Raw genomic sequence first — 14,084 nt, 5'->3', positions numbered from 1 at the left:
ATTCGCTGATCATGAGAGGATGATTTTCTGACTGTATGTTTGATGCTTGTAAATGACTTTGTATATATATGAGACAAACTAACCTAGAAGCCTTAGGTCGGCCTTGCTAATTGAATTCATAATAATATTAAGGTTGGCGCCCAATATAGGGTCAGACCAATAATCATTTACAAGTTACATTTATATAGGGCTTGTCCTATCCACAGGTTACATTGTATATAGGTCTTGCCCGATATTCATAGCAAGATATAATTACAAGCTACATGTATTTGATCCCAGCCCTAAGTTACATCATTTGCCTTCACGTTACATGTGTTTGGGCCTAGCCCTAAGTGGTTCGGATTGCATGAGAGATAATACATAGGAATTTTAATTGTCATTGACAACATTAAAATTCAATAGTCAGGTATCCGAGCTAGCTACAATTTTCAACAAGGACGAGAAGAGGGGTTGTAAAAGAGTCAACATGGGTTAAAACAATACCCATGCGACATAGACGAAAAATAGCAGAGGTCGTAAAATGGAAGTCAAAACGCCCACACAAAAAAAAAAGAAATACTGACTTGCGCCCACCAAAAAAAAAAATCCTTACCAACTTAGAAACCCACGACAGAAAAATCTCACGTGAACAAAAATTCACGGATTATGGATTTAAAAAATTTCACCCAAGATGCTTATTTCTCTAATACCATATTAAACAAGTAATTGGTAAAATAATGAATGAACTAAATGAATGATCAAACGATCGTTTATAGAGTTACACGATCGATGTTTCCATTATGAAACAATCGATAACATATTTACACTAAGATACAATATTGACCATTAAATTAAACATAAGGAAATAATACTTTAATATGGTCTAGAGTTTTTTTTTAAGGGAAACCATGCATTTTTGTACAACAACGAAAACAAAATGGTTACATAAGCTAATTTCTCTTTTTCTTTCTCTTTCATATATCAACCATCTTGTTCCAGATATTTTTGGAATTATTATTACAAGATTAAGCAGCTATAAAGTTTGGGTTGTAAGAAGCATATAATCTTCGATAAGTTCAACAATGGTGCTGAAAAAACTTTCCTGAATAGGGAGATTATATGCTACAGGTTCTACATGATCAATGACAACATCAAGTAGCCATGTCTGACAAAAGAATTTGAACTAAGGACCAAGACGCAACTTCAAGGAGGTCAACTTCCACAAAGCATTGGGCAAAGGCCTAGTTCCCAAGATATATTTTTCTCCAAGTAATATGTAAAATTAACTTATATTTCCCAATCCCATCAACTCACAGGAGCTGTTTACTCACAACAACAGAACTCTCAAAGTAATCCTGTCCAGAATAAATTGATGAAAAAATGATTATAAATTGAATGGAGGAAACATATATCAGAAAATGATCATCTAGATAGAGACACTGTTGGAAGATTGATTTTCAAGGAAAAGAGGATTCAAAATTTTGGATATGCAACCATCAACAAGTTTAAACAAAAAAACACTGCTGAAGCTCATATGGTGAACTATTACAAAGCTAGATATATGCATCAAGAGCTTCTATATTGTGAATGATAAGACTTACTTTTACTATTCCATTAGCTTTCTTGGAATATAACTAGGACCTCACCTAATATCATCTCTGAAATTAAATAGGGCTGACTGCGAAAGTTTCAAAGCATTGCTGATTTTGATAGAAACTGATAAATTACTGTGTTTTTCACAAAATGAGGAGAACCTCCACTAATCAAATGTGAAGTCAGACAGGGATATATGTAACGATTTGAATTTAAAGATCCAAAAGGAAGATGTACAAAGGGCCAAGTGACCATGCAAAGAAGAGAAGAACCTGAGAGAAACTTATTCAGGTCTCGGACACATGAAAGAAAAGAACTTAACAAAAGAGAGAACTTAGGTGGACATAAACTTGCACACGAAATTGAATTATGTATGCCTCTCAAAGTATGCATGCATGAAATATAGATTTTGACTTATGCTCTCAAAAAGACATGACTATGCATAAGTGAGAAACAATCAAAGAGTAAAAACAAAAGAGAACATACATGTAACCTGCCCCCAATATGAACTGGAGTTGCTTTTGCCTCAATCTCCAAACCAATAGGAGCAGCCCGAAGATGACTGATACTAAGATCCACTCCTGCAACTGGTTGGAATCCAGAAACCACAAAAGCACCAAGACTTCCAAGACTCTCAGCAATGAAGGCTGATATACCTCCATGAAGAACTCCATGTGCCTGTCAGAAACACAGTGGTCTGAAAGTGAAGAAACAAACATAAAGGAAGATTCTACAAATGCTGTGTATCAACATGTTACTCTACTACTGGCAAAAGTCTTTGCATAGATGGTAGATAATATGACCACACAACTGGAAAGTTAATAATCAAGCAATCATTCATGATTAAATATAAATCTCAGCAAGCAGAAAGTCACATGTTTTCCGTAACTTTAAAGTCCTGTCCTCACCTATATTAATGTGCCAATCAGACATAATCATCTGTAATAAAAAGCATATCTTATTATCTTGTAAAATATCTTGGATAAGATCTAAAAGATGGCATGTCTGTCAAGGGTAATAAACTGGAGAGATTCCATACAGGCTTGTTTTCCTAGCTCTATTATTTCCACGTACTGTGAACTCTTCATAATGTACAAAATTTAATTCTTTACCAACCTCCAAGCTGTGTCAAACCTTTTTTGGATCACTCCAGGGAAGAATTGCATTTGTTGACCATCTAGAACTCCCCAAATGCTTCCTTTGCTTCCTATATATCATCCGCTAATTGTTTGTGTGTGTTTTTGCTTAATATTTGACTTTTCTACCCTAAGTTACAACTTCGCCACTTGATTTAGGCAGCGATCTTTTTACTCTTGCAAGCAGCAACTTCACACAAAGCAACAGACTCATCCAGTTTATCCAAACACGTGATTAGCTTCAAAAATACAAGTTTCCCTTAAGTTCTTCCTCCAATTGTGAGTATTTTAGATCTGCCTATCATGACTTTGATTCCACATCACTAGGGGTTTTACAAATAAACAATTCTTTGCCATTTCACAAGTGCAAACTTTGAGAAGCAATAAAACAACAGCCCACCGTAATGCTTTCCTGATACCTTTGTTTATCTACAAATCAGCTATTTTTCAGCTATATATTTTTCAGCTATAACCCTATCTTATTTTATAAAAGCTCTGCCTTACTTTGGAGATAGACCCATTCTCTGGCTATTGCAAGTAATGGGGGGGAACAAGCTGACTCTTGAAACTCTAAGAACTCTACTGCCAACTTCATTTTAGAATTTGCTCTATACTTGCAGCAACCCACCTCCAAGAATGGAAGTGTATTGTTTTAGTTAGATTTTGATATTTCTTTGACAGTTTAGGAAAATTTACCTATAAAATAGTCTGAATTAACATAGATTTAATTTATTAGCTTCAAGTTCAACTTTTGAATTCGCTAGAATAAAAAAGTTCAAAGAAGAAGACTCTAAATCGAAAAGCATATACTCTCAAGAAACAACATAGAAAGAGAAACAATATAGAAAGAAAACTTAGATACCCAAGAGGATCTTCCCTATAGTGATTTCCTGGGAACCCTCTGAGGTTTTTCAAAGGTAAGCTCTAAGGGCACATTGGGTTTTTTCTCAATGGAGTTTTAGTTACCTTCAACAACACCTTTAGAAATTAATTCAACAGCAAGATTCAAACATTAATCTGGCAAAAAAGCTTCAAAGCTTTGAATTAAACTTCTCTTATTTGCATTAAAAAAGAAGCAATTTATTTCTTGTTCGAAAAGAGGGTATGCATATCTTCTTGTGATAAAGTGATTGAAAAGTGCCTGTTTAGTTATTGTTTGTTTTGCTTTTATTGAAAATACCCAAAGAAATTAGTTTTCTTGTTTTCACTGCTTTGCACAAAATCCATAAAAGCAAATTTCTTGTTTAGAGAAAGATTAGGATTATTGCATTCATTTAATTGATTAACTTTATTAAATAATACTTATCAATTATTTATTATTAATTAATTAGTTAGTTATTTTATCTGGTTATCCCATAATAATACAAAAACAAAACAAATTGTATTTAGTAAATTTAGAATCATTTAGTTTAATTAAAGAAAATTGATTAGATCAATTCATTTTACTTGCTTAATTAAATTAAAAAAAAAATCTTATATAAAAAACAAAAGAACCTTTAAAAACAATACAATAAACAAAACTATCTCATTTCACAAACTATTCAAACAATTTGAATCAAGGCATTCAAACCACTTAAAAAAGAAAAACACAAACCAACCCATCCGTTCATTCAAGGGAAACAAAGAAATTCACACATGACAACAAACAAACAACTTAAATTGGAATTTATATTTTAATGCGTCCAAGGTTGCAATCAGACCTTGCAAGAGAGCTACAAGGAGAGGTTCCACCTGTTGCGGGTGCTTTATTCCTCAAAAGGCCCAACATTTTTGAAAACTGATTAGCAAGTATAACCATTCCAACAATTCTGCTCCAACATACAGCTGAACCACCAATACATTTATTATTTACCTCAACCACAAAACACTCAAATCTAGTCATCTGTCCACTCATCCAACCATGTGAACATTTCCATGTGTGCCAATTTTCATGTATAGTAGCATTGAAAGCTTTGAATAAATAAATAATTGAATCTCTATGAATTAGATGAAATAGTGACAGGAATCCCTCTATTTATACACACATTAAGGCCACTTTCTAGGTACAAGGTACCAAAATATGAGAAAAGGTAGCCCAATGGTGTACCACATGTTGGTAATTCAATGGGGCCTATAGAGAAAACATATGAGTCAAGATTACAATCTCCAAAATCCCCATGAGGATTGACTGTGACCTCTAAGGAATAAGTCAATCTGGTCATCCCTTACAAGGGCCACTCTTGAAACTCAAGCCAATCCAAAAGAAAGAAATGATGATGCACAGAAATTGTTCCCACTTGCAAATAAAGAAGCTGAACTTTGACTCTTCCTAAAAATAATGGCGATGCTCCTTCATCTCACAGATGAAAGAAATTGAATCAAACAAGCGTGTTGCAGGTTTACTTTCATCTCACACATGAAAGGAATCAAACCTCAATATTAAATCATAATGATGGAAATTAGGCATTAGATAATGCGAATATTATTAATTCACACAAATCCTAAGGCTGACCACAAGTTAATGGTCATGGGAAAATTAATCCCAGAGGGACATACCAAGTGTTCAATCCCTAAGTCCACCTCCTAAATGCTATGCAAGTCCATCTCCTGCATCCTATGAATGCAATTGATCAACAAATCAATTGAATCTTGGAAAGAGATTACTTTATATTCAAACGTATTGAAAATATATAAGAATGCTCTTAAAAGCATCAAAGTATATATCCGTGTGAAGATCTCTGAACAAACATTATAATATGCTTTAACAACGGACTTGACCAAAGTTTGGATACAAAATTTATGACCTTTGTAAAGTTCAAAACAGCCTTGTGATAGCCATATGGATATCAAATTAAGCTGAATATATACAGCCCTAAATGGATGAACATTTCACTGAACAAAAACGGAACCCCTAATATTTTTTTTGTGAAATTTTCAGATCAATAGGCAAATTTGCATATGCACCCGATAGAGCGAGATTCTTTTGAATCAGTGTTGGGGATTTCTACTCTAATACCTTGAAGAATTTACTAACCACATGTAACAAAAACAAAGTGTTTTTGCTCAAATCAAATTATAGAAATGAATTATTTCAAAACAAGGGGAGTAAATGAAATAATGAAGAATTGGAGAGAAAGCCATGATGCCCCTAGACACCAAATCATTGTGAATTAAATGAAATGATGAGAGAAACAGGATAGGCCTAATTGGTCAAGGCAAATATCCCAAAATTAATGTTACACATGTAGGCCACTTAATAAGAGTGATCTGACTAACATATGTAGGCCCTATGCTAGGTACTGTTGTGACCATTTCACACATCACCCCATCAAGATGGCGAGCCCCATTTTTTTGCTCAGGTCCTAGTCTCTTAGTCTAATATCTCCCTCTCGAGGGTAAAATGAGTGTTTGTAGCTTCTAGATATCATGGGAATCAAGTCGATCATGAGTTCAACCGAAGAGTGTGAAAGATTGCACGTTAGTGATACTTTAAGTGCTCAAGGTTGAAGGCGAAAACTTCAAGTGCTCCTCATGAGGAGCGAAATTCACTTCGAATGCCCTTAATTGAGAGCAAAGTTGTTCCATAAGCCTTATCTTGCAAGTTTGAATGGAAAGAGTGAAGCAAGGTGAGTGAGCAAACACTTAGTGTTCAATTTCAATCCACTTCATGTGTGTAGCATTTGGAGCAAAATTCTTCCTAACACTTCATAGTGAACATAGCATCACACATCAAAGTTGAGAGGGTGAGTGAAAGTGAGCAAAGGTGAGTCAGAGTTCTGATTTGAAATTCACTTCATGTTCAAGGCAAGGAGAGCAAACTTCAGGTCTTGAGGATGGAGAGCGAATTTCCCCTAGGAGCCTTGTTTGAGTGTGTGTTTGATGTTGAATTTGAGCATTTGAATGAGGATAACTTGAAAAACCTAAGGATTGAATTGATGAAAAAATGAAGTGATTGGAAGAAAGTTTGTTTGAAACAAACTTCATGATCAAGCCTAGGAGAGAAAAGTTCAAGTTCAAGCCTGGGAGAGCAAACTTCAAGTTCAAGCCTGGAAGATTGAACTTCATGTGCTTGCCTAATGGACCGAACTTCATAAAATGGCCTCCAAGAGCGAACTTCATATGCAAAGGTAGTGAAGTGAAATTCACTTCATGTATTCCTAAGTGAGCGAATTTCTTTCATATGCCCGAGAGATGATGTGAGAGTATTTACCTTGAGCCGATCTGATTTTGAGTTGAAAGCAAACTTCATGAATTAAAGGAGGGGAGAGAACTGCATCTTCAAGGATATAGGAGCGAACTTCATGAATTAAAGGAGGGGGAGCAAACTTCATCTTCAAGGATACAAGAGCGAACTTCATGAATTAAAGGAGGGGAGCAAACTTCATCTTCAAGCCTACAAGAGCGAACTTCATGAATTAAAGGAGGGGAGCAAACTTCATCTTCAAGCATACAAGAGTGAACTTCATCTTCAAGCATAGAGGAGCGAACTTCATGAATTGAGTTAGGAGAGCGAATTTCCTTGATATTTCAATGCACTTTAAAGATTAACTAAACACTACTTTGGCACCCAAAAACAAAATCCAAATTTGAAAGATGTAAGTCGGCCAGCATTAAAAAGTGATTTGTAATTTTATTTTTATCAAAACCAAGTCGGCCTTTATAGGAAAAGACACAACCCCCTGCCTTGATTGCCTATAAGAAGGAATTTGAACCTTCATTTCAAACCATCAAATCAAACAGACTTCTCTATCTCTTGAGCGAATTTAATCAGCAAGCAGCAAACTTCATTAAGGTCAGCGAATTTCATCAGAAAAGGCGAATTTTATTAGCAATATTAGCAATCTCAGTCAGCATCAAAAGTAAATTCAGTCATTGGAGGTGCAGGTTCAGTGATCAAGCAAGGCGGATTCCATCACTGAGCAGGGAAATTCACCAAAGAGACAACGAATTTGCTCAGGGAGGAGATATATTCACAGCGAACTACACCAGTATCACACCAAATTCGTCCTAAAGAGAACTGAATTCACCCTTCACAAGACGAAATTATCCAGTTACAGCAAACCCTTGGACATTAGCATTCACCTCATCGATCAGATTTAAGGTCAAATATCAAAATCAGAGGTAAAGGCATCACTTTGATTGATAAAGGATCAGGTACAGGTCTGATTAAAGTCAGATACTGATTGTCTTAACACATTAGACCTCCTTGTTTCATTGAGAAAGTGCAGATAAGGGTAAAATCAGTCTTATTTAGCATTCAATTTCATATTCATTCAGATGTAAAATTGGTTTAGATCAATATCATAGGTAGCCTACTAAGCGAATAGGCTTCATTGTATCAACATTTCACATACCTTTCACCATTATCCTAACTTACATATCTCTTATAGGTGAAAGATGGCAGCTCCTAAACCAAATAAAACCATGACCCATCAAGCACTCATCAAGGAAGACTCGAGGAACAGTGCATTAGAAACCAGGATCACGTCTCATTGGAGCAAAATAGGAGACACCAATCTCTGGAAATTCGACACCAAGAAGTTCCGGAACCCATTGTACACAAGTGAACCTACTGCTACAGCAAAGAAGATGATTGGTAGTAGGATCATAAATGCAGCTGGCTTTCCTCCTACGGTACAATGCTATGAGTTAATCGTTGAATGTGCTCAACATTATGATTCTCCCTCAAGAAGAATAGTGGGGAAGGATGGAATAGTACTTGCATATCTCTCAGAGACAGCAATCAGTGAAGCATTTCATCTACCTAAGCCTAAGGACATGGTCTACATAAGTGTGGAGAGAGCTAAGTCCACCTACGACGATGATCCAAAAGCTTGTTCAAAGATCATCGACAAGTTTTGGTTAAATAAGAGTAGAGGTAGTAAAAGTAGATAACCCGACAGATTACATAGGGTGGACTTCAAAGATGAATTCAGAGACTTCATCACCCTACTTAATCGAGTGGTTGGTGCACCTTAGGCTTCATATTTCGAGGACTAGATGTTCTACTTCATAGAGACGGTTACTCATGGCAAGGATGCAATCAATTGGGCGAGGTTCATCAGCAATAGTATCAATCTACAATTAAGACGGTTGATGCGCACTAGAACATTCTACATGAGCTCCTATGTCATATACTCTCTTGCGAGAAATTATGAGTATGCCAGACTAATGTATAGGGGTATAGACGGAAGAAGACTGGCAGAAATAAAAGTGCATGAATGTTATACGCAGCTTCATCATCCGCCTAAACAACACTATAGGAGAGTGAATGATGCATTCACTATGCACATCACAAGGACGCTTTGAGGAGAACTTCAGCAAAGACTCTCCAAAAGCACAAGCATTGGTTCAATAGCATGGTGCATGGTTCGTCCAATTCCCTAAATTCACTTATATCAAAGTTCAAGGATGTCCTTCTCCTCCCTACATGTTGCCACGCTACTCGACAGACATAGTGGTTCTACTTGAGGTGGTGAGACAATTGGTGGCATATGTCAGGGCATACAGGCATAAGCACAGAACCAATGTTTCTTTTCCTATTACGCTTGGAGACTCTATTGAAGTGTGTCCTTCCTTTCAGGTAGCTGAGGATGCCGAGAAAGAGTTAGCACTCTATTCACTCAAGCCATTCACTCCCAGAGATCACTTTGATCCATATGATAATGTAAAAGGAATTTTGGGAAAGAAGTATGAACACCAGTGGTAGTTGGAGGACTATTGGATGAACATTCAAGATGATGTGGAAGTGTAGAAAAAGATATATTCCAGACTGCCTCTCGATTTCATAAGGAAATGTAAGTTGTTCAATGTTGCTGATCAAGTCCACGATAGTGGCAAATATCTTCAATTAGCCTATGCCAAAGAAAGCAAGGAGATCAACATCAATTGGGTTGACATGGAGGATGTAGATTTGAAGGAGTTGATGAAACAAGTCTTGGAATACACTCGCATATGGATAGACATACATCATCACAAATTGAAAAAGCAAAACATAACAATGACATTCCATTTAGAAGCGAGGAAAGAAGGTGAAGATGAAGCAGGCACGAGTGGGGGATGCTTCTGAACCATCTCACTGAAGAGGTACAAAGAGAAAAGAAGATCGTGGAGAAAAGAAATCATCAAGGAAAAAGCATAAATCAAGTTCCAGTCGTCCCTCCTCCAGGCATGAAGAAGAGTTAAACCAGGATGAAAGACACGATGAACAGCGGGTAGAGAAGGAATTGAGTCAAGGAGCAAATGAATCAATGGAATCCACAGTTCACAATGATAAAGGCAAAGAGAAATCATCACAAGGACAAGAAGATCTCACCCATCACATTCAAGAGATCGAAGGAGATGAAGAAGAAGACAACGATGAGACTACTTCACCACCTAGAGATGAGCAAGTGCATGAAGAAACACAGGTTCAAGAAGGGAGATCCTCTATTCCTGAATAGCTTAAGGAAAGATTAGCCCAAGAAGTGATAGTAGTTGATGAAGAACCAACATACGACATAGGGAGCCGTCTAAGCCGGACTCGAGAAGTCACCGAGAAAAGGAAAGCTACAAAGATGTCCACAGTGATTAGAGATGATTCAAGATCTAGGAAGTTGCAAATAGCTACTCCAAGGGTTGATAAGTATGAAGGTGAGATCACAGCAGATGAGTATGATATGGAGACTATTGATTTGGGTCCACTCACCTCCGAGCATGCCATAGGTGATGCAAATGATTCATTGAAGGCAGTTAATGATATGCTAAGAGCCGAAGTAGAAAAGAATTGAAGGTTAGAAAAGGAGATAAGTGCGTGGAGGAACTACTTCCAACAATTCCAGGAACCATTGAGACATCAGAGTCCAACAGCTACACCACCACCCTTGCTTCCTACAGAATCAGTTGATCATATGTAGAAGATGAGGAATTCGGCACAATTGATGGATACATAGATAGAAGACTCATATACCAAAGTTCGTAAGTTCATGAAGGGCATAATGAAGACACTCGACACAGTCATAAAAGTCCTTGCAAGAAATCATGTTCTCATAGAGGCCTTCGATGTAAAATTCCTTAACTGAATTTATTTGCAAGGAAAAGAAATATCACAGGTCAAGCAAAAGATTGCTAATAAAACATAAAGATATTGAATCTTTGAATTTTTTAATTGCATCCTTCCTCTTGCTTAATTCACAACAAATTTATACTAGTTCGATATAATAGGGGAATGATTATTGATCATTTCAAATAATGTTCCTAATTCTGCAAATGAAAGGAAATGAATATGCAGTTTGCAACTGGTAAAGATTTTAATATTTGTGCACCTAAAGCGTTCACAGCCAAGTTGGCAATTCGGTGTTGACTCAAATTATTATACTGAAACGACTCTTTCCGGAAACACCATCACAGGTCAAGCAAAAGATTGCTAATAAAACATAAAGATATTGAATCTTTGAATTTCTGGAAATTTCATCACACCGTTCTGTTTTAATTGCATCCTTCCTCTTGCTTCGACTCCACCATGGATATAATAGCAATAGGAAAATCCCAATAGGCCAATTATTATTGACGAAAGGAATACTCTGTATTTCTTATCGAAAACTACAGAGATGAATATGACCTCTCTACCAGTTATTAAATCTAATGATATTTTCTGCTGCCCCATTTCCAACAGTGCCTCCATTTAAAAACGAATTTAGAAAGGAATCCATTCCATCCCGAAACAGTTTGGAAACCAACCCGAAACTTATTCCATTTCAAAAAAAAACAATAGTTTATTGGCTTATTAATTAGTTTATATTAGTGAAGAAATACTAATATAAAATAATTAACCTAAGAATAATTTATTTAATTATTAATTAATTTATATTAATGAAATGGATAATTAATATAATATTCTAGTTGAACTTAAACTAGAATTTATTAGGGGACATTACATTCGAAGCATTTGCTCATGCCAGAGATGTTATCATTCCAGTATTGCAAGAAATAAGGAAAACACCCAAGGAAGTCTTATCAAGAGAGAAGATAAGAAGAGAAGGATCTATGCCCAGCTTTCTACAATGGAGTAGTCTACTTCGCACGAAGAAGATCATTTTTTAAGAGATTGGAAATGGGTGCAGTCAAGTTCAAGATGATATACATCGTATTCATGATAAGATAGTAGAAGTAGCACAGATCATTTTGGAGAGGAAGATTGATCATGGGATGATTATAGAAGCCAGAGAGTTGGAAGAAAGAGTAAAAGTTATCTTTCATGGGACTGATGGAATGATCACAAAAGGACAGTTGGATGATACGCTTGAACTCGTAGTGTTAGCCAACAAGACTCAAGAGCTCGAACCTGAATGGGAGAATGCCATCGTCAAAGCTTTGATGAAGTCATGCACATGGAGGAACAGTTTAAGTCTCTACCCGAAATTCCGATGACTAAGATAGAGGGCATAGTGACTAGATTCATTGAACATCCCAGAAGGGAAGGAGAGAAAGGAAACAAGATTCTAGAAGAGAGTTCATTATGATCCTACTTGGCAATTCATTTTCTCATTGGAGGATGCTTCCTTGATTTTCGTGCCATCACATGTTATTTTCTCATTGGTTGATTTCATGATAATGCTTATCTAAATAGGGTTCCATTTGTATCAAACCATAATTAGGGTTTAGGTTGCAAAATCTTGCCCTTTGATCTTCATTTGATCTCGACCCTTCATTGTATTTGGGAGTACTATATAAACTCCACTGATTTTATTTGTAAAGAGTTAGAAAGTTAGATATCAGCTAGAGAGATTAGATATTAGCTATAAGAGATAGAGTTCAAGAATGATAAGAGAAGGATTTGAAGAATTGTTGTTATTTGGCTTTTGGATTAATAAAACATTGAAGTTATGGTGTTTCTATTCAATCTTTGAAGCTTATTTTATGGTTTTTCACCCTCTCAAATCAGTCTTTGATATTAGTTTAAGTATTTAGAATGAATAATGGAATGTTGTACTTGATTTATTGTGAAACTCGTAATCCATACCACTAGCCTCTTGCTGATTGTAAGTGTGCCTTGTGTGGTCAACTAGAATCATTGAAAGTGCTCAAGTTCAATTGTTACTCAATCATGGGTATGCATTCAAGTGATGGTGTCTATGCTTGGTTGTTAATTTTAAGCAATCAGATGTTAATTTAACCAATTAGATTATAATCAGACTGTGCATAAACAATAACAGCAATAAAACACAAGACACAAGACACCAATACCCAGAGAAAACCTTCCTCTTGGAGGTGAAAAACCCAACCTTTAAATGTGATATGTATTATCTCAAATGTAGACAATTTAAAAGGCAATGACTTATCTCAAATTTTTGTTCAAGATATCGGTGATGAATGCAGCCCTTCATTAACAGCAGATGATTAGGAGGAGCAGCAGATGTTCAGATCAGATTCGCACAAGAGACCTTATGAAGAGCTTTGACAACTTCGCCACAATCAACCTTGAAGAGTTTGCACAATTGCCTTATACAAGTTCGCATGAGGAAGGATCGCTGCTAGGAGAGCAGATATCATTTGATAATTATTGTGTTCAAATGACTTCATCTTGAAGTGGTTATATATCAACCTTTTGGCGCCAATTATCCTAAAGTCGGCTTGCATGTTAATAATGTAATATTGTCATTGTACATTTCCCACGTTAGACATTTGGGTCCCGCCCAATAGTCATTGAATTGCCTTTCCATGTTGCCTTTGGGCCCAGCCCAATAACATATGTAATTCCATTTACACGTTACATTTGGGTCCAGCCCAATAATATATTTAATTGCTTCCCACGTTACATTTGGGTCCAGCCCAATAACAAATTTAATAGAGAGAAAACATATGAATTTTAATTGTCATTTGACAACATTAAAATTCGATAATCAAGTATTCGAACTAGCTAACATTTTCAACACTCCCTCTTAGCTAGGGAGGATATCTGCCATATGTCATGATCCATTCATGACTTTCATCTTGCATTGCCTGCAAGGATGAATGTATAGGCTCTATAGAGTATACCTGCAACAAAAACACATAAATATCATGAACTCATTTCATGATGTCCATCTTGCATTGCCTGCAGAGGATGGATCCACCTTGCATTGCCCGCAGAGGGTGGAAGCGGTCTTACACCTCAGCCTTCTCCCAAAGAAGGACACGTTGTCACCTTGTATTGCCCGCAGAGGATGGAAGATGTAGACTGAATTGCATCACTAAGATTGAGACTCCCTCTCAATCAATTATGTGTTCTCCACTATTCCAAGCTTCTCTCTAAAGTACTCAAACTTCACCCGAGCTAGAGGCTTGGTGAGAACATCAAAAACCTATTCATCAGTGCTGATATATTTCAGTTGGATGGCACCTCTTTGTGCCATATCACGAATATAGTGATAATGAGTT

At 36.4% G+C, this 14,084-nt stretch overlaps 1 protein-coding gene across 4 annotated transcripts in view; it reads right to left on the bottom strand.

The window, feature by feature from the left end:
- Window positions 1-14,084, bottom strand: part of LOC131042496 (1,4-dihydroxy-2-naphthoyl-CoA thioesterase 1) — a 75,788-nt gene that overhangs the window by 25,299 nt on the left and 36,405 nt on the right. For 3 of the 4 annotated variants that reach the window (XM_057975808.2, XM_057975807.2, XM_057975805.2), the window contains exon 3: window positions 2,059-2,250. In XM_057975808.2, the coding sequence (XP_057831791.2) occupies window positions 2,059-2,250 (192 nt within the window). Of the gene's footprint in view, window positions 1-925; window positions 1,335-2,058; window positions 2,251-14,084 lie in introns of those variants that run through there. The other variant, XM_057975806.2, reaches the window with a different exon arrangement.

This window comes from Cryptomeria japonica, chromosome 1 (genome assembly GCF_030272615.1).
Source record: "Cryptomeria japonica chromosome 1, Sugi_1.0, whole genome shotgun sequence".
Classification (NCBI taxonomy): Eukaryota; Viridiplantae; Streptophyta; class Pinopsida; order Cupressales; family Cupressaceae; genus Cryptomeria; species Cryptomeria japonica.
The sequence above is the reverse complement of the archived record's forward strand: the minus strand, read 5'-3'. Positions and strand labels throughout refer to the sequence as shown.